Below are 24937 nucleotides of genomic sequence, written 5' to 3' on the forward strand. Positions count from 1 at the left end.
CATGGAAAAGAAGAGACCAATAAAAATCGAATATTGCAAAAGTGGAACTCGTCTTGGGGAACAGTATTTCGATGGCTATAGTGCCTAACCACATATTTCTATCGTAATGTCCCAAAATTTTCGATTCTTTTTTACTTTTTTGAGGAGAAGCAAGCCTACTTTTTAGCTTAAAATCTATATCGACGGTGTAAGTCGGCAATCACATAACTCGTTTGCGGTGTCTGAAAATCTCCGCCTCTAAGTCATTATTTTAAAGGAGAACAAATTGACATCATTCACTGAAGATTTTGCTGAATTTTCTTCGCACAGAGAAGAAAAACCACGGCAATTTTAAAGAATTGCTGTTGAGTAATTTTCCATTTAAAAAATAAAGTATGATAAGAAACCTGCGACGTCGCAAACCGAGTTATGTGATTGCCGACTTACACCGTCGATATAGAATATTCTGCCGACAGAGGAGAAATTACCTTATCTGGTTTTTCAAAGAAAACAAAGTATGACAGGAATTTTGCGACGTTGCAAACGGGGACATGTGGTTTTGTACGTTGGCCACCGAAATGCTCCAGTGTGAAATGATCCGGTTCAAAGTACACGCATTGCTGTTCCTAAATAGAGAAACTCATGTATTTATGGAATATCTAAATTAAATTTGACAAAAAGAACGTAGGAGAAGTTCCTGAAGGATATGGAAACCTTCCGGCCAAAGTATTAGAAGCGCCATGCGACGTTTGAAAATTTCCGCCGCCATTTTATTTCTTTACAGAGAAATAGTACAACTAATTTGTCCGAAATTTTCACTGAATTCTTTTTGTGCTGCCAATAAAATGCAGGGAAATTTTCAAACAAATTCCACCAACAATTTCTCTGTAAAAAAATAAAATGGCGGCAGAAATTTTGAAACGTCGCACGGCGCTTGTGATACCTTGGCCGGAGGGTGACGAAATTTCCCTTAGCAGAAATTCAAAATACGATCATTTAAACGTGCAGAGTTGACGCATGCCAGCGATGAGGTGGACTTCTCGAGTGTCTGATGTGAACATTCCCGACCAAATCATTCATTCTGAATCCCTAACCCTGAAATGAAGTCGATCCAAAAGCGATTCGGCCCATTAGAAAATGATGGAAAACCCCGGTATCCAAGCAATATCCCATCGACCGCGGAATGAATATGCATGAACGGTTGAGAGCTTTTTAAGTGTTACCCCGCTCGAACTGTCAAACTTTTCTCCTGATTTAATAGCGCGCGGGAAACATGATTCTACGGTCGAATCGATTTGTTAAGTACAAACTGTTGGTTGGATGTGTCACAGTAATGTGTAAATCCGACGGGAAGGAATAAAAAATTTAAAAGAGTCGTTGAGTGTATTGCTTTTTCCATCGGTGCAATATGGTCAACATTGTGGAGGCACACCTCTGTGCTGGTGCTCAATTATCCATGGGACCTGTAGTTATTGCGCAGCAAAATCGTAGCAGTGTTGCTAAGCTTCAAATTTCCGTACGTGATATTTCTCATTTTAGCTAATGTGTATTTCCCGATACCGCTCTTAACTTTTTCATCATCGTAGCATGGTCCTCTTTGAATGCATACACTATCCGATCTGCATTTATTTTTCGTCGTGACCATGAAGCCTTGCCTCATAAAACTAAGGATACAACTAATAGTAAAAGCAAATAGAAAGGAGAAATTCAAAAGTTTTGGCGCAGATATGGTCCTCGGCGCTTAATTTTTCTTACAAATGTACGATCACTTAACGAAAAGGAGCTGCAAGACATCCTTTTGTTTAAAAAAAAATGAGTTTAAGATAAGATATTAGTTGCAGCCAGTCTTAAAGCCTTTGTTTCCCTCTATAAGGCCCAATATTTGCTAAACTATTTAGTATCAATATGACATCAAGTTTGTTTTCCACACGAGTCTTGTGGGATGATGAAACTTAGAGCCCATGTTTTTAGTTTTGAGTCCACTCCTCTTAAAATTCCCTCGCTAAACCTTGCCCAAATATTGAAAACTGATCTAAGAAACTGGCGCCAACTATAATGTTTCATTTTCATCGGAAAACTCCATTCCATCTCAACTTGAGGAAAATTATGAGACTTTTAAGAACACGTCTCCTCGAGAAATATTCACTGAGAAATGCAGCTGCTTCATATGCAGAGGACGTACCTTTCGGAAATTTTGAATTCAAGATCCCAATTTGCAACATTTTGCAATGAGAAACCACTATTTCTGACTCATCTATTGAACGTAGAGAGTTGCTGTTTGCACAGATCTTCTAATTTTAGCGCATCTAAAAGAATCAAGCATTAAAACGCGATTCTGCGACCAGCGCTACTGACCTTTTGCAACTAAAGAATTTAGTAGATTTTTTAACAACACCATTATTAATAGTAGAATTTTGGATTTAGCCAAGGTCCTGGGCTTGGATCATTAATAGAATCACATAAAATTGTTTATTTCATTTACTTCATGCATTTCCTTACATAGTATCATTATCAGAGGTATTCAATTACTTGGACATTCGAAAGCGTAAAACTATTATCACATTTAATCAAATTGCCCCATTAATGATCCAAATCCAGCACCTCGACTAAATCCAAAAATCTACCATTCACGGAAAAAGTGGAATTGCTGATTTAACAATTTTGTAGTTGAAAAAGTGTCCGACATATTTCAATGTAGATTTTAGAGTGAAACAAATGCTTCCAGGACTTTATGTCCACCTACCTTTCGTCCATTAAATAAGTGTCCACCGCTATTTATGTCCACTAAACATTAAGTCCAGTCTATTTTAAGTCCATATGATTTAATGTCCAACCATGAATATGTCGAAAATTGTGCAAATTGTGGTCATGTTATGTCCACATTTTTTTCTCCTCATTTAAATGACAGGAACCACCTCAAAAATAAATGCATACTACATTCTTAAAAACATTTCATTCATGAATCAAGTCATGAAAGAGAACAGACTCTAAGAACAGATAAAACATATGTTCATGTGTACACTGTACGGATATGATAGGATGAAAACCGAAGCGGGAGCTTAGGAAACGCTTAAATGCCAAATTAAACATTTTTCAGTAACAGATGCTGTCAAAATTGAAAGTCCTCTTTAAATAGTTATTTCGTGCGCCTTCAATCTTATAGGATACTGTGCAACGCCTCTGGCGCGAAAAAGTTGCTTAAAGCGTTGCGGCGCGGCAGGCAACCAGCGCAGACACGCGCACAGGCGCCTCCAAACCCAACGGGATACTTCACGCGTTGCGCAATGCGTGAAGTATCCCGTTAGGTTTGTAGGCGCCAGTGCGCGTTCTGCGCTGCTAACACGCCGCTCCGCTCTGTGTTAGGCTCTAATATTTAAACTCGCGGAGTCAGCGTTTTTCAACTCATGATTTTGAAATATTTGCACTCTCTGCATTGATTATTCCCTTTTAAACTGATGAAAAAGAAATATGTACTACTGGAAAATATAATGTGTTTTTTGTAAATATAAGAGTAGTTCCGTGTCAAATTTAATGATTTCCAAAGCATTCAAATTTATTCTTTTATGTTTTGGGCTTATACTGTGCTGCAGCGTGGTGTAAGCACAACTAAACGCTCAAAATCGGACGTATTTGACTCAAGAAGGTCGATGTACAAATAAGTTAAAAACAAAAAATTGCGTTCTTCTTAGTTTTTCTCCTCTCTTATTAATTTTTGTATAGTTTCTTTCATCACAACTACGGCTCATTGAGATTCATATCGATGCCATTGATTGGAAAAGGTTTTACAAATATTTACCACGTATTAAAAATGTAAATGTTTTTAAAATGAAGTAATCAATTTCATTTAAAAAAAAGAAGAAGAATGTACATTTAAGGCATATTTTATATCGGAAATTTCAAGGATAAAAATAAAACCAAATATTTACCAAAGACAATTTGAAAAGATGAATCAAAACAAGAAATTAACATTTCATTTAAAATATGAGATACGATAACAACACCTTATTCTCTCTTAATTTTCTCATTTCGATTTGTCAATATAATTTTCCACACGGACTAAAATATAACGTTTGAATTCGATTTTAGTGGACTTTACAGTTGTGGACTTAACACTGTGGACGAATGGACTTAACAATAGTGTGGGCTTTAGAGCTGTGGACGTAAAAATTGTGGAAGAAAAGTCTGTAGACGTAAAAAAAGTGGACATAAAGTCCGTTTACCAAACAAATGTTAATTCAACCACCCCCGTGGTTGTATTAGCTTTCCACTATAGTAAAATGTACTTTTGAGACATATGTCGGACATATTTTTTTACGATTTAGTTGTAAAATCAGAAATCCAAATCTTTGTGTGTTGTACATCTAATTGAAGAAGCTCATTCATGTTTGAAATAATATAAATTTAGGGGGATCTGGCAGCATGTGTCAAATGCAAGAATGCGGGAATGGGTTGCCAGGATTAAAAGTCAGTAACCCTGGCTGAGATGACGACGCCACGCGCTGCGTGCGACGTGCCGGTGCCTTGCAGGAGCAACTAAGCGGCTCTGGCTTGGATCCGAACCAACCACATCCCCCCTAACTTCCCCCACCCTCCCTCTCCCGTCCTCGAGTCGGATTATGAGGAGCAAATACAAATACTCGAATGAGCACGGCTAAAATTCAAGCTCTAATTCCATCGATCCGCTCCAGGTGTGAGCTCTCCTTTAAAACGAGAGCTCCGTGTGTTTTGGAGGTTAATCGAAGGTGAATGGGCTACCACATACATCGATCGAGTATCACATTGTGAAGGCTAAAGTGAGAAACCTCATATTCCATAGATGGATCCAAGGGAGGGGGGTGTAGAGGGCGCACGCCCCCCCTCCCTCCTCGTTCGCCCGAAAAGAGGAGGAAGAAAAGAGAAAGATAGGAAGAAAGAGAGAAAGACAGAAAGAAAGTAGTAGAAGTAGTAGTAGTAGTAGTAGTAGTAGTAGTAGTAGTAGTAGTAGTAGTAGTAGTAGTAGTAGTAGTAGTAGTAGTAGTAGTAGTAGTAGTAGTAAGTTAAGTTTATTTTAAAGCGGTGCTTTAGCATCTAAAGCCAATTACACCTCTGTGTGTTTACATGGAAATCAAATAGAGTAAGAAAGCAAAAACTATATCAATCTAATTCACTTCTCGAGTAGTTATTTCCCTACTTTTCATTCAAGCGACTGGACTCGTATTCACCACCTTGAAATGGAGATGAACAGAAACTTGGCAATGAGCTTTCGAAAAATTTGATAGATGGTTCGATCGCGTTTTAAAGTCTTTTCCAATACTTCAGTTCGAATCGAGAGGGATAGGCCGTTTGTGTGCCATTAGCCGAAAATGTGCCTACCTATACCCATCCAGCTAAGGAGCATAATGCATCACGCCAAACTTAAACGTCTCGACCAACATCAACCCCTATCCCCTTCTTCATCTTTTTTCGACCTATTCCATCAACTAAATTCTGCTAGTCATTGCCGTTTCCACCGCTGTCCAATACCTCGGATTTCCCGATGGATTTACGATTAAGAAGTGGGAAATTATATCGTCTTGCCATCTTGCAACTATGGCCCTCTCCTTATTCTCCCCGGACCAAACTCGGGACGAGGTGACGACGTGTGCCGGGGGGGGGGGGGGGGGCGGCGGCGCGGCGCGGCGAGCCGCGGAGGTCAATGAAATTTACATTTCACGCGCAAATAATTTTGCCCTCGTCAAATGTTGAAACCGCATTTCAGAGCTTTCGTGATCCTCTTTCTCTTCGAGCCACTGTCCATAATTGCGTAAAATCATCGATGAAAGTAATTCAGTAATTCAGTAACTCAGTAATTTTGTTCCTGACGTCATCCTCTTGTCAACACTACAGCCTGAGGAATTATCACCGTAAATCCATCTTGTTGGAACTCAGCATTGCTCTTGATTTTACTAAGTACTAATGGATTATTAAGAATTAGCCATCCATTGTGATGCATTTAAAATATATTTGGCTTCCTTTCGCTGGCTATTCGCAATCATACTATCATCAGCAATATCAGCATTCTGAAGATATGCTTTTGTAAATTACTTAGAAAGCACTACCTTGCCTCGGGATGCCTTCATTTTTCAATGATACTCTACGCATTGCCACGCCGTTATTTTAGTTGCCTATTCGACCCAAACCAAATTAAAGTCACTTCTCACTGGTTCCTGGTGTCACAACCGTACGTGCACACGCGAATGCACTAGCTGTTACTATGCAATCAAGCGAGAAAAAGTGTGCGTTTAAATAATCATTCAAGGCAAAATGATCAGCTCTCTCTTTTGATTTTTCATGTCTAAATTTTATGTTTCTCTATCCATCACCAGCAACCTGCAAATTACAGGCTCTCGCTAATTGAATCAGTCATTCTCAAAAAAGCCTAAGAGCCAAAATTAGAAAGCGAGAAAAACACACTAATTAAAAACCATTGAAATCCACCCGTTTTAAAATTGCATAGCTCCAAAAGATTGAAGATTTAATTTATTAAGCATGCATCATTACTTACACTGGAAAAAAGAACACATTGGATCTAGAGTACAGACTTTTAAAAACATCGACAAGAAAAAATACTCTTGATTCAATCGGATTTAAGCTTAAATCAGGAATCAAACCTCTTAATTTGAGTGGATTTCCTTTTGATTTAAGATGAAAATCTGATTGAATCAAGAGTCTTTTTTCTTGTCAATGTTTTCAAGAGTCTAGACTCTAGAGCCAATGTGTTTTTTCCAGTGTATTAATCTAAGGTTTGAAATGGGGCAATAAATACAGTTTTTGCCATTTTTCTTGAATTTTCATTTCTGACGCTGAGGGCTTTTTGAGAGTGACCGATTTAACCGCCTGTGACGCGTGAGTGCCTCTTAGCATTCATTTCGTGTAGGAAATGTCGTAATTTTTAAGGATTTTCGACCTTTCTACCACTATTAATCTTTGCAAACTATATGATGACGCGACTTCGAAGCTGTCTAATGGATATTGAATGTGTTTCCATGTAGCATAGACCGTGAAAACCTAGAAACAATCCAATTGGGACTCCTTAGTGGCCGAGCTCTTTCCACCGGGGGATTGTATCGGTTCTCCATCTATCAAACAAAGTTGCGGCCCGATGGACAGCTAATTGAAAAGTTCGCAGTGGGAAAATGCGTGGGGTCCGGGCGATCATTTTTTACCCTGCCCCTTGAGCAGTGCCCCTGCCCCCCTCTCCTTTTTTCGGTCGTTATAAATTCCATCGCCCATTCATTAACCAACTCAAGTGGCCTAATCAATACGCGAGAGCCGCGCGGGACCTGCTTTTAATTTTCCCGCTTAGCAGTGAAAGCAGGTAGCGTCGCTCAGTGGACCCAGCCAATAGGAGAGGTCGGACACAATTTTTGAAACTTTAAACGCTTGTAACACCGTATATTCAAAAATCTTAGGTTCTAAAAGTGGTTCCATTCGTTTTCTCGTGAAATTGTCTTCAAGAAGCATCCCTCAAAGTTTATAACGTGACGAAATAAACATATAATTTGCAGTTTCAGTCAAAAATTGCATGTCCGACCTCTCTAATTGACTCGATTCACTGTGCGTCGAGAGTAGTTCCTCTTTTACACCCCTCTCCCCACCCCCCTCCAACTCCCTGCCGCCCCTGACCGCCCTGTATAGAGCCCGCCTTGTTCCATACGCTCTGCAAATTCATAAAATTGTGATCAAACAAGACCCTCATAAAAGTTAATCTATAAATTAATTAGTGTACTGTGGCTGCTCTTGCGGGCTGTTGCCGAACCGACGAAAATAATGACAAATTTGTCAGGGTTTCACTTTATCATCAGACGTTTTGTTCTGGACCCGCTTCAGCGAGCCATCTCATTCAAAGAGACAAGATGTCCGCCCATTTAGTAGTTCTGCGTGGGGCAACCGCTTCACATCACGCTAGATGGCGTCACCCATTGAAATGCGTACCGGAACTCAGTTCATTCCAATAAATTAAACTGATGAATTTCAAAATTAACAACACACCCTGTCAAATGTTTCAGTTTATGTGAAAAGAAATGTTGTTCAACAATGTTTCATTTGGTCAACTTTTAATAGTGCCGACAAACCTTATGACACGTATGAGGCTGCACCCAAGAAAACCCCTCAGAAGAAGTCGCTTGTCTAGGCAATCAATTGATGGTTGATAAACGCAAACTCTTCCTTGTGCACTTAGTATTTTTGGCGCCGATTTTTTCGGAAGGGTCATCGGAACCTCCAAATGATGACCACATGCGAAATCATTCTACAACGTATGTTTTAACATTAATTGGAATGTTCCGGCGGGCGGCCTTGTTAATTTTGAAATTGATCAGTTTAATTTATGGAAATAAGCCACACCCTAGTGTATACTGTGGGCTTTCCAACTTCACTCAAATCAATCAATCATAACCGACGGTAAAATTACGGAAACGTACATCTCGATTGCGATGCTTCAAAATCTCCGGTCCTATTTTATTGTTTTGTTTTTCCAGAGATTTTTGCGTGTTTATATAAAATTTTAGAGAATATCATGGAAAAATCAAAGAATATAATTATATGAAATCAGATGCAATAACAGTGATCAGTTACCTAATTTTGTAGTTTTCGCACTTATGTGCGCGTTTCTGGTAGTTGTCGTGTGTGCATCACTAATAGTGCATGCAGTTTATTTCAATGAATTGAAAATACAGGGTTATTCAAAAGTTACGCACCACTGGCCATAACTTTAGTTCTAATTATGATATCGATTTGCGGTTTGTGGCGTCCTTCCTCATATCGAGGGGGAAACTTTTTGAGGTACTTTCCAGTTCTTCACCCCCCTAGGGGGAGGGGGGGCGGGGGGCAACTCAAAAATTTCAAATGGCAACCCCCATCATGCGATACATCGTTAGAAAGAGCATGAAAAAATAAAATTTTTAGCGCAAACCGGAAGTCGATCTGACCCCCCTATCAAAAGTTAGGGGGGTCCAAAGGTTATTTAGGGGGTCCGTACCTTCATTTTTTAGAGTAGCTTCGGCGGCTCTTGGACATACCATTTCTCTTTTCAAAGAGTCCTCGAATACTCTAAGTCTGATACCGAAGTCTTCATATTGCCCACGGGCCACCACAGGCTCCCCGAAGGGGGGGGAGGGGGATGGGCCTGTTACAATGAAAAATTGCATTAAAATACGAAAAGTCACAGAAGTGCTTCAAACTTAGCATCAAATCCGAGTGGAAGTTCTTGCCAATGTTAACGCAAACGCAGCCTGCGAGTTTAAAGTGAGTTTTCAAAACTCTTAGCCCCCTGCCCCCCTCATTTTTGGTTGCAGAGCGGGTAAAAACCGGGAATTCACTACAAATAATGCCCGAAACTAATGTCCAACTTGAGAAGGACCCTTGAAACGTTGCGACCAGTCGGAGCATTGACATAAAGGGACTGCCGCCCCCTTAAAGTACGGAAACATCCATAAAACCCTAGCTGCCCCCCTCATTTTTCGTTGCGGAGCGGGTAAAAACCGGGAAAATCGCCAGAAATGATGCCTGAAACCACTGTAGAACTTGACGCGGACCCTTGAGACGTTGCGCGCAGTCGGAGAACTGCAACACAGGAACTGCCGCGCACTTTAAGGATGGAATCATCCATAAAACCCTTCGCTGCCCCCCCTCTTTTTTCATTGCAGAGCTGGTAAGAACCGGGAAATTCGCCAGAAATGATGCCCCGGTTCTTACCTGCTCTGCAACGAAAAAAGAGGGGGGCAGCGAAGGGTTTTATGGATGATTCCATCCTTAAAGTGCGCGGCAGTTCCTGTGTTGCAGTTCTCCGACTGTGCGCAACGTCTCAAGGGTCCGCGTCAAGTTCTACAGTGGTTTCAGGCATCATTTCTGGCGATTTTCCCGGTTTTTACCCGCTCCGCAACGAAAAATGAGGGGGGCAGCTAGGGTTTTATGGATGTTTCCGTACTTTAAGGGGGCGGCAGTCCCTTTATGTCAATGCTCCGACTGGTCGCAACGTTTCAAGGGTCCTTCTCAAGTTGGACATTAGTTTCGGGCATTATTTGTAGTGAATTCCCGGTTTTTACCCGCTCTGCAACCAAAAATGAGGGGGGCAGGGGGCTAAGAGTTTTGAAAACTCACTTTAAACTCGCAGGCTGCGTTTGCGTTAACATTGGCAAGAACTTCCACTCGGATTTGATGCTAAGTTTGAAGCACTTCTGTGACTTTTCGTATTTTAATGCAATTTTTCATTGTAACAGGCCCATCCCCCCTCCCCCCCCCCTTCGGGGAGCCTGTGGTGGCCCGTGGGCAATATGAAGACTTCGGTATCAGACTTAGAGTATTCGAGGACTCTTTGAAAAGAGAAATGGTATGTCCAAGAGCCGCCGAAGCTACTCTAAAAAATGAAGGTACGGACCCCCTAAATAACCTTTGGACCCCCCTAACTTTTGATAGGGGGGTCAGATCGACTTCCGGTTTGCGCTAAAAATTTTATTTTTTCATGCTCTTTCTAACGATGTATCGCATGATGGGGGTTGCCATTTGAAATTTTTGAGTTGCCCCCCGCCCCCCCTCCCCCTAGGGGGGTGAAGAACTGGAAAGTACCTCAAAAAGTTTCCCCCTCGATATGAGGAAGGACGCCACAAACCGCAAATCGATATCATAATTAGAACTAAAGTTATGGCCAGTGGTGCGTAACTTTTGAATAACCCTGTATATCTAAATATCATTCAAAGTATTGATCCAGATTTCCTCGAGGAAAGCGTTACTAGTATAAACGTACGTCGTACACATTTGCCTTTATTCAACAGGAAAATTTGAATAAGTCCCAAAAAGACTAAGAATCTCATCGTATAAGTGGTGAGGACCTCTGTTTTTTTTCTCATGCACCATAAACACTACTGGTTGGCTTGGCTAAACGAGTACGTTGCACACGACAGATACAGTCAGATATAAACAGTAATTCCAGAGGTGAAATCGCTCGAAAATTATACAAATCCTATCAAAAAAAGTTTGGAATTCCCTCCTTAACCCACAATTTTCGTTTTCAAATGGACCGCGTTTAGCAGGAGGGAACCAAGCCACGTCAACTATTGTCAAAATTAACTAGGCAATTTAATTTTTAACAAGAGAACGTTTGTGAGGACTCCTTTGAAAATTTTAACGAATTTACTTTGTATTATGCAGAAAATTCATTAAAATTTGCACAAAAACCTGCACAACAGTTTTCATGTTAAAAACTAAATTGCCCAATTAAATTTGGCATTATCTGATGTGGCTTGGTTCCTTTCTGCTTAACGTGGTTCAAATGTCCCGCGCACGTGGGAAATGATTCCTTCGCTGACAGCAACAAGGTTTGTTCAGAAATAGACATCAAAAAAGAATGGGTATTAAATTGTTTAAACATGTATATCATGATTCTTTTGCAGTTTCATTTTAAATAAATCTACATATTTATCAGCAAATCTTACGTGCGGCAAGTCTATCTTAATCATAGACCCGTCTGAAATGGTTAAAGATAATTGCGGCAACAACGTGAGAACTGAAACGACTTCGGAAACGGCTGCCTGCGGCAATACGGCGTCCGTAGAGCTGCCTCTACGGGAGCCTTGCCTTTGAAAAGGGTCCATGGGAACCAAAAGGGGGTCGAGTCAAGATGCGACTTTAGTCTGAGCAATTAAATGCCAAGTTATCCGTGACGATCCAGTCTTGTTTAGTTGCCTCATGCCTCGATGTCAATAGTGAACGCGCCCTCGGGTGAATCTACCCTCTTAGTTATAGAATTTAATTACGCCGTGCGTTCTTACGTTACACGTCACGTCCTGCTCTCTAAACCTCTCCGGAATCGGCGATTATTTCATTAGTTTCAGAGATGTGTGCAATTTTTGCTATGAGGGTGGAGTTTCAGCACCATACTTTAGTGATCCTTATACGTATATAATGAAAACGCAATATTAAAGGCAATGAATCAAATAACGAGTTTGTGACTCGGTGAGTGGGGCAGCTATAAAGTGAGATAAAACTAGGCAGTCAGCTGATGATGGTGGCCTGGATAGCCGCCAAAACGCGTCCAAATAATAGAATTCCTAGTGAAAACGTGAGTTTTTACTTAAATGTTCAAAATTTAAAGATAGGCTGTTGCTAACAGCGATTCCTTGCTGATTGGTCGTTTCACACACTTCTACTTTTGGCATTCCATTCCTGGAGCCTTGCATATTGTATACATTTTAGTGCTGATCGAGAATGCTGATGACGAGAAAAATGTATTCACCAACGAAAACGCCTAAAAACGTCAAACCAAACCGAATGCAAAGGAGTTTTGTTAAAAAAAAATCAGTTCTAAAAAACGCTATTCAGGATTCAAATCTGTCATGTTCAGGGTACGAACTTGCCGGATTGTAATGCCAACTGTTAGCTCTTTTGGAAAAAAAAATAAATTGAACCGTACGCGACCTTTTTTTAGGACCCTAAAGAGGATTTTTTATAGCACTCTCAAAATTTGATTTTTCGACCTACCATGAAACAAATTGTGTAACTGTAAATTTTTCCTCCGCATTAAAAAAAAGGTATTGGAAAAAGTTCCGTTTTCCTGTAAACGGTCACGAAAATAACGCGTACCATTATCGCGAGTTGTCTTTTGAGAGCCTTTTATAAAAGGAAAAACATGACGTTTTATCTTCCGCTTTATGGCCGTTAAATTGTGCTTATGGGCTATTCAAAGGAAAAGTCGTCGAGTTAAGAGTCACTTAAAGTGATAATGCTCTACGGCGCGACGCTGCGTCCTTCCCAGTTAATTGAAAGTCGGACTGCATTTTGACAAAAATAATTTCAAAGAAGTTTGCATTTACGAGGCCTAGCGTTTAAACCTGATAGAGAAGCGGAGAGTCGTTTGCCCGAGTTTTTTTTTTTTTTTTTTTTTTTTTTTTTTTGTCGTAGAGTGCTCATCTTTATCAATTCATGAAATCTCAGAACTTCCCTACACTCGCCGTTTCCAGTAGGAAACCTTTAGTATAATGACGTTGAATAGTGAAGTGAATAGTTTATTAATGATGCCTTGAGAAAGATAATTCATACTTTAGACTCCTTTGGAGTTTTGAGTGCGATAAATAAAAAATGAAAGGGGAAACGCAGCATGTTCAAGAAATGTTCCTCTTGAAAGCACTGGTTTTAAGTGCTCGTTTTTAATGGGAAAAATTGCTCGTAAAGCAGCCTTCCTCTCCGGTAATTTTCTGCAAATATAAAGTTTGCAGCTCGCGCTTCGATGCTCCCCAAATCTTTTGCGATATTAGAAGCTTCACTTTTCAATATTTCAGGTCGTAAAAAGCGTTTTGATTTATTCTTCCCTCATAACAAATCAATTTTCTCTCTTATTTTCCGTCAAGTGTCAGGTGTAAAAGGCCAAAGTTGCCGGGGAACACTCTAAAATAAGTGCATTCCTCCACCATCTTTTATGCAATCGGCGCGCTTTGAAAAAAGCTTTGCTTCTATATTACAACATTATCTACTTTTTCCACCCTTTTTCCTTGCATCACCTGTTAAAATTATAGCGAATTTAAGTAGGTTTATGTTTTCCTCTCTCTCTCTCTCTTTCAACTCTTGAGAAACTTTAATAATTTTTTGTTTTTACAATTTTATTTTCTTATTGTGTATGAGGAATTGCAGATTCATTTGCATTAAATAAAATTTTATTGTAATTTTATGCCACTATTTTATTTTCAAAAGCATACATATATCTTTTTCACAAAAGAGAAAACTCGTTAGTTCACTTACTCATGTGGTAAAATACTATACCTATTTTATTTTAAAAACTAAACAATGGCATACCTATTTGATTTTAAAAATAAAGCAATGGCATACCTATTTGATTTTAAAAATAAAGCAATGGCACAAAATTTTCCTAAAATGCAAACGAATTTTCCTCTAATCAGACGCAACGATTAATAAAAATTTCCAAATAGAATTTCATGGGAGTTTCTCACCAACTGTAAAATTGAGGAAAAAGAACAGAATAATATCCAGCTTTCACTTTTCATCGATTCCCGACAAGATAAAATAATATGATAACCATTTTGGCGAATGAAACATGGTATCACTATGGTTTGAGAATATCGCACCAACAAAAATACCATATTGGTCAAATTGCCCATAAATGATCGACATGGCACCAACATAGAATATTGTTGAAGCCAAGTCGGTACCATGATAGCATCACGTTGGTACTTCGTTGGTAACAGTGATATCTCAACATAGTACCAATATAATCGTTGTAGCAAGGTGTGCATTCGCATAATGCCAGGAATTTCGAGTAAGTTCCTCTATCGACTTTGAACTTTTCGATCATCCTGTTTTTGAACACGCTTTTCTAGCTGCCAATATTTGGGTATCATTATGTTTCGTCCATTCCTCTTTTTAAATTACTAAAACATCAATTTATATGTGTGATTTCAGGTTAGAGCTCTTTCGCAAAGTGCCAAATCTACGAGTTCTGGCGTGCGGTGGAGATGGGACAGCTGGATGGGTGCTTTCAATCCTCGATCAGTTGGCCTTTTCGCCTCCACCAGCTGTAGGTGTTCTGCCTCTTGGTACGGGGAACGACCTTGCCCGAGCTCTTGGATGGGGTGGGGTGAGTAATTAATTCAATTTCCTCGTTCCGACATCCTTGAATCCTCTATTTTTTGCAGAAATGGTAATGCAAAATTGCGTATGGGCTTGTTGCAAAATCTTCTTAAACGAAAAAATAGAGTTGTTTCTACAGAAAATGGCTCAAAAATTACGATGAGCATGTTCGTAAAGTCTGAAATTAGTGGCGTGGGGTGCTTTGTGATATTGCGATTGATCTGCCGTTTCAGCCTATGGAAAAGAATCGATAGACAGGGTGTTCGCAACGAACACCTCAATAATCGATTCTTTTCCATAGCTTCAAATGGGGAAAATCGATTATCGATCATTTAGGCCTCGGCCCTGTCTGAATTGCACTGCTGAATTCCTGACTTCAGAATCTGCGTAAGAAATTTCCCGTATTTTCGTAATTTCCGTGCGTAAAAAGCTTCCCGCCGCTTTAAAAATGAAAGTATCCGGCACAGGTGAACGTTTCTTTAGAGGAGTCCTTCCATTCAACCCTTGCGGACTAGGGTGTTTCGGAATATTCAACATGAACGCGCGCAAATCGAGGATAGCAGAAGGTCGATCAAACGGACCTTTATCAACGCCAGAAAAACGTGAATGTAAAAACGTCAGTTTTTAAGAGGTGGTTAGAATCTCGTTCTGTCACATGTGTTATAGCGGATCGGTGTCGGCAATGTTGAATATTGCGTAGCATCCTAGGGCCCAGGGGTTGAATGGAACAACTCTTCTAACGAAATTTTCATTTGTGAAGCGGTGTCGTTTTTGAAGAGGGGTGCTCAAAAAATCAAATTTCTTACGCAGGTTGTGAAGTTTGTAGTGTAGAATTTGCCAATCCGCTCGTCCTGATTGTTTAGACATTTTCCATGAGAAACAACTCCTATTTTTGCCCTAGCAAAAATGTGCAACGGGCCCATTGCACGGTTTCTATTTTTTGGTCGGGTTTTCTTTGAGTTACATTGGCCTAATCTTCGGGTAAAATTAGCACATGTTTGGGTTGTAAATTTGCAACCTCGTTAAAAACCAAACACGAACCGCCAGTATCGAACCTCGATCGCATTGGTGGTAGTGCTGATAGCCCAACGCACTAGCCATTCAAGAATGCACGGCGCATGCACATCGCATTGTCGCGTCGCATCGTTCCTATAAGCAATCGGCATGAAGGAAGCGTAAGCGCTTTCAATTTAAGGCTATGCAACATGGACATCCATTAAGTACGAATAGTTGTATCAAGGCGCCTGAACCAACAGCACGCTAAGCTGCGGCCGGCAGCGCAGCGTGTCTTCGCGTCATAAAACTGCAGTACCATCTACCCAGAATCTGGTTTGAATTTCGTCGTGTACAAGTGATATTTTATTATCTCTTCACCCATATACCCATGTGTCTTAACTTGCGATTAAGAAAAAAATTTAGTATCGGTAAACTCAAAACAGTTGTTTGCTTTTAATGGTCGCACTTTTAATTTGTAACTAAGAAAAAACTGTAGTGTCGATAAATTTAAAACAGTGCTTTGCTTGAATGAGTGTTCCATGAACATTCAGACCTAAAAAAATGCCAAACTTACACACAGCGAGAAAAAGTAACCCCTATTTTAGTTTAATACGAGAAGTTAAACGCAAAGTAACCGAAACGAGCAGAATTTTTTTTTTTTTTTTTTTTTTTTTTTTTTTTTTGGTTGGGTTTTCCTCAGGATGCATTGACCAAATTTTTGGGTCGAGTAACCTCGTTTAAAATTAAACGCGAGCCACCAGAATCGAATCTGGATTGCAAAGGTAATTTTCTAAAGCGCTAGTCACTCTCAATTCGCAACCCCTGAGTGTCATGAATGAAAAGAAGCAAGAGTACGTTAGCAGGACACTTCCTTCATCCGCAGGTGCCTCAGATTCACCTACGGTCGGTTTAACCCAACATTATGTCGAGACCAAGTCCTTATGATTGATCTGATTAAAAAGAGGGGACTTGAAGTACCCATGAAAATTCATATTTATGAAAATATTCTTCTAAAAAACCACATGGAGTGCAGAAGTTTGCTATGGGGCATACATTGGTTCCTTTTTACTATCCGATGATAAATTATTTTCGTCGTTGAAAAGGAATGTTTTTTTGATAAGCCTACAAAAAGCATACGGGTTTTTAAATATGTACCTGCTCATCTAAACATTTCAAAGGATGCAAGTGAAACCACCCTCTAATCCTGACATTTTTGCTCCGGGAGTAAATACTCGCTAAATTCATGAAATAAAAAGGGAAAAAAGGAAAGGAAAACTCTTTAACAGATACAAATTGGAAAGCTTTCTCCCCTTTGTAAGCCTCCAAAAAGATTATGAAGCGTTTGAAAACAATATTTAATGCTCGAGGGCGCTAAGTCCTTTAATTTCCGCAACTGACTCTAAAAACAGTCCATATTCTGCTTAGCGAGGATTACCGAACAATGGGTGGACATGTGGAAATTCCGCCGAAACAAAAACAGCCGGGTTCGTATCAAAATGAGCCTTAAACATTTTTGAAACAAACCTGGAGAGGGTCTCTCAAATGGGGGGCGGGGGTTGTGGATATAACAGGTCGTCGCACAATGGATCGAGTCAATAGGAGAGGTCGGTCAAAATTTGGAAACTTATTCAAACGCTTATAACTCCGTCTATACGAAACTTTGAGGTTTTAAAAGTGGCTCCATTGGTTTTTTTTGTGAAATTTTCTTCAAGAAATATCTCTTGAAACTTATAAAGGGACGAAACAAAAATCAGCATTTGCAGTTTTAGTCAACTATTTTATGTCCGACTACTCTAATTAACTGGATCCACTGTGCGTAGCTTGTGGGGTCCACGATGAGTGTTGTAGATTATCATGAGGGAGTGAGCCGGGACAACAATCGGGGGGCTGTAAACAAACAAGTGTACCGCTGCGGAGAGCAAAAACACAGCTCTGTGCGATGTCTTCATTGCAGTTACGCGGTTATTGATTAGCGAGGGCTTGTAGTTGGAATGAGCGGGAGCTTTCGCCGAGGTTCGCTATGAGCGAGCTTGAGCCTGGAAATGAGCCCAATTACTGCGTTGAGCTCCAGCCCCCTCTTAGTCACCCAGAGGCTGTTGCATTTTCACGTTCCCCGTTTCACACTTGGATTGTTTCAGGCCTCCGCCTCAGCGAGGAATCAACCACTCGACAGGACTTTATTGGAGGTTTAATTTTTAGGTTTGATTCGATATTGTTGGACGCATTTATATCAAACAGAACTATGTGCAGGTGGGGAAGATGGGGTCTGCTCGTCAGTGCTCAGGCCATAAGAATGAATGGGAAATATAAAGCGCCAGTGACGAAGCCGTCGTCGCGGCTCCTCATGGTGGGCCCCTCATGAGCCCTGTTCACAACGCTCTAGACGGTTATAGGACATTTCGTCAACGTTTTTTTGTCCGCGCACCTGTTTTTTCCAGTAATATACGTCCACGAGTTTTTTCGGCACGGGAGTTTTGGTCCACATGCCAGTTGAGACCCAAAGTTAATTGTCCCACATGAAAACACAAACGACAATTGCTCATGACGTTTTTGGATGAAAATGTAAAATGTCTTGGAAGAATGAGGGTTTGCTTGTTTTTTTGTTTTGTCTGTTTGGTCCAACGGAGAATAATATATACTTGAGAGTTTTGGTAAAAATGGGGGAGCATCAATATTTCATGAGAAAAAATTCACTAAAACTCTCTACACCTCTTTGGTGTAACAGGACTTAATTATCTTTCAAGATTTTCCCACCTTTGTTATACCTGAACCGGATAAACCTCTATACATGTATTTGCCTCAGCTAAAGGCTTTTAGATTTTTCCAGTGTACGATAAGTATCTTGATTTATTTTGCGAGGAAAGATCTGTGCTTTTAAAGGATGCCTGTCATTCTTAATACGTTCAATTTTGTATAATACTGTGCAACACCTCTGTTGTGAAATAGTTACTTCAGGCGCCGCCGCACGGCTGGCGGTCGGCCAGCGCGGAACGCGCATTGGCGCCTACAAACCTAAGTGGATACTTCAAGCATTGTGCAATGCGCGAAGTATCCACTTAGGTTTGTAGGCGCCAGTGAGCCTCTCGCGCTGGCGGCACGCCGGAGCACGCTGGCAGCGCTCTGTTACGCTTTGATATTTATACTCACATAGTCAGCGTTTTTTAACTCATGATTTTGAAATGTTTGCACACGCTGCAATAATTATTCTCATTTAAATTGATGGGAAAATATATGTATCAATTTATCAAAGGAGAATAATAATATGTGTTTTTTAAATATTGGTGGTTTCGTGTCAAATTTAATGATTTCCAAAGCACTTTAATCTTTTCTTTTACATTTTGTGCTTTAATCGTGCTGCAGCAAGGTGCACGCGCAACCAAACACTCAAAATTTGACGCATTTGACTCTAAAAGATCGATGCACAAATGGGTTAAAACCATAAATTGCGTGCTTCTTGATTTTTTTTCCTCTTTTATTCATTTTTGCAAGTTTCTGTCGGAACAACTGCGGCTTATTGAGATTAATGTCGCTTGGAAAAGATTTTACAAATATTTGTCACGTTTTAAAAATATAAATGTTTTCAAAATGAAGTAATAATTTCGTAAAGAAAAAATTAAAAAAATAAAGAAAGTACCTGTACATATATAAGGTATATTGTAGATCGAATATTTTAAGGATGGAAATAAAACCAAATATTCACCAATGACAATTTAAAAAGATGATTCAAAATGAGAAAGTAATAACATTTCATGAAGAAAAGAAGCAACCATAACAACACCTCCTTCTCTCTCAATTTCTCATTTCCATATCGTCAATATAATTGTACATACCGACTAAAATATAACGCTTGAACCAAGTCAACGTTGCTTATTTTACGTGTGGACGTAAACTACAGGACAAAAGTCGGACGTACGCGGACAAAAGTCGGGTAAAATATTGAGTTAGTCAGTTACCGAGTACCCAGTATCAAGTATCGTCCTCGTGCCCCTATAAGACCAACAGAGAGAGGAAGAAGATGTGAAAGCAAATTGTGCGATATTTTGTCGTTTACTCGATTGTTCGTGTCAGTTTGATTATAATAATAATTTGCTTAATTTTTAATCGTATTCAATAAATGATTATCAATCCCGGACAAATACTCGATTTTTACGAGAAATAATTACTTAGTTAATTAATTAATTAATTAGTTAGTTCCAACTTATTGATACAACTATTTGTACTTGATGGATGTCCGTGTTGCATCGCCAAAAATTGAAGGCGCTTACCCGTTCCTCATGCCAACCGCTTACAGAGCGACACAGTAACGCGAAGCGACAGTGCGATGTGCAAGCGCCGTTCACATTTGTGAGGGAGTGTTCGGTGGAAAAATTAAGGGGGACAGATGATGAACCAGCACTATTACTCACTCATAATTTTGACGGAATTCAAACCAGATTCCAGTTAGTTGGTAGCGGAATCAGAAAACGCAGAGATACGCCGCGCCTCTAGTTCAAAAAACTCGATACAACTATTCGTACTTGATGGATGTCCATGTTGCATAGCCAAAAATTGAAGGCGCTTACGCTGTAAGCTGTCCTCGACGCCTCTAGCGTCGTTGCGTCACTACTACAAGCTCAATATGACATTTTAACGCGGATGGCATAATATTTCTTCACCTTTGAAGTATCCGTCTTGGCATGCCGAACCTCTCACCTTTAAAACTACCTACAACGGTAACAAACGCTGTAAGGTTTACGTAGGTTATCCCTCTTCTACCCCATCCTCGCGCTATTAATAAGAGCATTGAGCTTTTATTCTATTGACAGAATATGAAAAATTTCTTTCAGTAACATTTTCGATTTTTCTTTTTCTTTTTATGGTCGAAATATTTTCCAGCGCCCGATTTATCGCAAAATGACATCAAAGATGAAAAACTTGGCCAAGACTAGCTTCATTAGATAAAACTTTATTTTAATTTGGGGTCGAGTCGAATCGACAAAATTTGAAATGAAGCCTCCGAGGGGTTGAGAAATAAAACGGAAGGATGTAGGGCAGTGCTTTGCGATATATCGATTGATCTATCACTTAAACCTACGGAAAAGGATCGATAAAAAGGGTGTTCTCAACGAGCACCCTAATAATCGATTTTTTACCATAACCTCAAATGGGGAAATATCGAGAGTCGATCATTCACGCCTCGCCACTTATGTAGGGTAGTTACGACGTGTCACTTTCGGAACAGGGCACGGCACACAGTGGATCGAGTCGGTCAGACAGGTACATAGAATTTATTGATGCATACAGCCTATAGTAAAAAAAGCTCTGGCACAAGTCAAATTTACAATTTATACAACAATCACAACAATTTAAGCAATTTAAGCGAAATGAAATTATACAGGTTCCTCAAAAAATTCTTTTAAACTATAATAAGCTTTATTTTTGAGTTGTATTTTCAATTGATTAAGGAATATTTTGACAGAACCTTCCCTGTACGTTACTTTCAATTCGCTGGTCAAGGTGTTGAAAAACGTTATCGCTTGATTTTTCATTAATTTACTCTCCCTAGTTGTTACAATATTACTGTTCATGAAGCAATGTCTGGCGCCATATCGTCACCTTCCAGGCAAAGTATCACAAGCGCCATGCGACGTTTAAAAATTTCCGCCGCCATTATATTTTTTTACAGAGAAATTGTTCAACGAAGCTGTCCGAAAATTACACCGAATTTTCTTTGTGCTGCCGATAAATTTTAGTGAAATTTTCGAACAGATTCAACCAACAATTTCTCAGTAAAAAAATAAAATGGCGGCGGAAATTTTTAAACGTTGCATGGCGCTTGTGATACTTTGCCTGGAAGGTGACGATATCCATGATTAGGGGTCATTCTGTCAATCGTTAGAATTTCAGAACGTATGGTCGAAGAGGTCGGACATGAAATTTTTGACTAAAACTGGAAATTTTGATGTTTAATTCGACACATTTTAAATTTTAAGGAGTGATGCTAGAAGAAAATTTCACGAGGAAACCAATGGAACCAATTTTAGAACCTCATAGTTTTGTATGAAAGGAGTTATAAGCAAGCGTTTGAAGTTTCCAAATTTTGTCCGACTTTTCCTCTTAACTCGATGGACTGTGCGCGGTGGCGCGGTGGTCAAACTCAGGATTAGCGAGTCGTGGCTCGTGGGGCCGGGAGTCATTTGAAATCATAACAAATGGAACTGGCTTCCTTCTTCTTTTCATGTGCGTTACCCGCTCCCCGTTTGACGTCGGAAAAGGCAGGCTGGAGATTAGTTAGGCGGGGATCGCTCCCGAACGAAGCCATTTCGAAAACGGAACGCACGTTCGCGCTAATTAAGGCAGCCGTACTTAATAAGAGTGGAACTGCTCCAGTTCCTCACGGATATTGTATGATTGATGGAGCGCAGTTCTGTAGAGATTGCACACGAGACCCGAGCCACCAAGTTGTGCACTAAAATCCCATTCAAACGTTTCGAGAGAGTATTATTCTCGTCGTCGCACGGCGGATCAGAGTCCCGATAGTGGAGCTCAGGACAATTTGGAATCCTTTAAACGCTAATAACTCCGTATTTACTAAGCTCTGCGGACATGATCATGAAATTGATGGACAAAACGATTACATCACCAATGCAAGACTATAGGAGTATGGAAGCGATCCTATGGGATTAACGGGTAGTTCCTATAGGACAAACGGGAGAGAAAATGATAGACTAATTAGTCGGGTCCTCTATGGGTTCGCCGTTCAGTTTAGGCTATTACCTATCCCCTTTTGTCCATCGCAGACCACGTCCTGCCTCCACTAATAGGATCTCTAGGCGTCATATCATTTTGTCGTCCTTTATCTATAACTTTGTCTATCAACCGTTTCAATAATCGGTCCGCAGAGGTTCTTTAAGTGGTTCCGTTGGTTTCCTCGTAAAATTGTCTAGCTAAAGCACCCCTTGTAATGTAACAAGAGACGAAATAAATACCAAAATTTGCAGTTTTAGTCATAAATTTCATGTCCGATCTCTCTATAACTCATCGACTGTGCGTCGACATGCCGTGAGGGTCATTTCACTCCATCGCTCGTTCCGAATCCTTTGATGAAAAATGAATATGTTTCGTGAAAATATCATTGGGAGTCATAACAAAGTGAAATTACCAAAGTGATTTTAGAATAAATCAACTCGAGTTCGTAACATCGACTTTTGGAGATAAAAAAAAGCTCAATGAATCGTGTTAATTTAGGAAAGGTTCAATTAAAATAAAAAAAGGAGGGATCCTCTGAAATCATGAAAATATTCGTACCATTTTATTGTACAATAATTAGGTACTCCTGGAGATATGGAGAGAAAGAAAGGGGAGAAATGCATCTAGATGGAGATTTTGGAACACTGTGGACGCTTGTTTGAAATTGATACTTTTTTTTTGAATAATCTCGGTGCCAAGTTGAATCTGCATGATATGGAAAGTTGTATTGTCTTTTGTAAAAGTCTATATCGTGTATTGTCTTTTATAAATCAACACTGTTTTTAGAATATCTAACTTAAAATTGTAAAAAGTCTCTTCGAAAAATCCTTTAAAAATTGTAATCTTTTAAAATTGTATCCACCAACTGTACTGTAATGCCTTGAAGATGGTACCTACGAGTTTCCCAAAATGCATTAGCACTTGTGTAGAAATAAAGAATGAAAAATATCGACGGCGTAAGTCCGAAATCACATATTATCTCGTTTGCGGTGTCTGAAAATCCCCGCCTCTATGTTATTTTTTCAAAGGAGAACAAATTGGCATCATTCCTTTAAGTTTATGCAGAATTTTCTTCGCACGGAGAAGAAAAATCAAGGCAATTTTAGAGAATTGCCGTTGAGTAGCTTTCCGTTCAAAAAATGAAGTGTGACAGGAAGTCTGCGATGTCGCAAACCTAGTTATGTGATTGCCGACTTACACCGTCGATATGAATCTTTGGCTTACTATTTTATATCAATATATTTCTGTTTCAGGGTTATACGGATGAGCCGATTTCAAAAATTCTTTGCAATATCGGTGAAAGTGAAATCATACAATTGGACAGGTGGGAATTGAAGGTTGAGAAAAACAATGACGCGCAGCCGAACGAGGAGGGGAAGGATAATCTGCCTTTGAATGTTGTCAATAACTACTTCTCCTTAGGAGTGGATGCTCACATAGCCTTAGAATTTCATGAAGCCAGAGGTATGTTTACTGAATTGCTTATGTTTCTCCAAAAGAGAACGCATTAGTACAAAGTAAAGTTTTTTTCATATGTCCCATAGAGAGAAAAAAGGAAGTGTTTGCATCTTGAGGTTTCTTTACCCTGTGACGTAGGTCGGTACAACCTGGCCAGCGAAATCCGGAATTCGTAGTATGAAAAACGGACCATAATGTCCCATTTTTTTGCTTAAATCAACTCATGATATAATTTCAAGCACTCTTAATATGACTTTTTTCCATAAATTCCACCATTTCTAAGAAAATCGATGATAAAAGTCGCTGTGCTGACCTACGTCATCAAAACAATTCTAAGATGATCGAAATGCTAACACCTCTTTTTTTTCTCTATGCATTTGTCCAGTCAAACGCGCAATGCTCATAGTATTCTTACAGTCTTGTAGGCCCTAATTTTATGCGTCTCAAGCCGACCAGTGATCGCACTGTGTTGGGCGCAATGCGTGAAGTATTCTTGCACTCTTGTAGGCGCTAAAATGCTTTTCACGCCGACCAGCGACCGCACTGTGTTAGACGCAATGCGTGAAGTATTCCTGCACTCTTATAGGCGCTAATATGCGTTTTGCACCGACCGGTGACCGCACAGGGAAGGGACTTTTGTATCACCTTGTATCGTCGCACAGCAGAGGAAAGAGCGTCATTTTAAATTCTCCCGCTTTTTAAATTCTGCGCCAGGAAAATTCGCGCGCTTGTAAGGTTGCCGGTTTCGGGGTGCTAATTTGTAAATACGTGTAATAAGTATACGCAAGTGAGCAATTTAAACCCTAAATTTTTACCACTATTGTTCTTAGATAACAATGCTACAGTTTTTCTTGTAATTCAATACAAATCTAATCAGGGATTTCGAATTTATTGCATTCTTGACAAAAGACACCTATCTGTGAAAAGTTGGCAACACAACATGTGTAAACAAAACCTCTAACCTCAAAGTTTCACGCTTTCGTCCCCCTAAATCCCTAATCTTCTTAGTCCTTAGTGTAGATTGTTGAGTTTGATTCTTTTGATTATCGCATTTATCGCTTGTCAAGAAAAGAAAGAAATGATGTTCATTTTGTCATTAACCTTTCCTTTTAAAAAAAATATTAAACATCTCGCTATATTGTTGTAAGTTTACTCACCCTAAGTTTTTGTGATTATATCG

General features: G+C 39.7%; 1 protein-coding gene across 8 annotated transcripts in view; it reads left to right on the plus strand.

Moving 5' to 3' along the window:
- Window positions 1–24937, plus strand: part of LOC109034475 (retinal degeneration A) — a 237719-nt gene that overhangs the window by 191854 nt on the left and 20928 nt on the right. For all 8 annotated transcript variants that reach the window (XM_072298976.1, XM_072298977.1, XM_072298979.1 and 5 more), the window contains exons 9-10: window positions 14407–14581; window positions 23553–23763. In XM_072298976.1, the coding sequence (XP_072155077.1) occupies window positions 14407–14581; window positions 23553–23763 (386 nt within the window). The remainder of the gene's footprint in view (window positions 1–14406; window positions 14582–23552; window positions 23764–24937) is intronic.

This window comes from Bemisia tabaci, chromosome 3, assembly GCF_918797505.1.
Source record: "Bemisia tabaci chromosome 3, PGI_BMITA_v3".
In the NCBI taxonomy this organism is placed as follows: Eukaryota; Metazoa; Arthropoda; class Insecta; order Hemiptera; family Aleyrodidae; genus Bemisia; species Bemisia tabaci.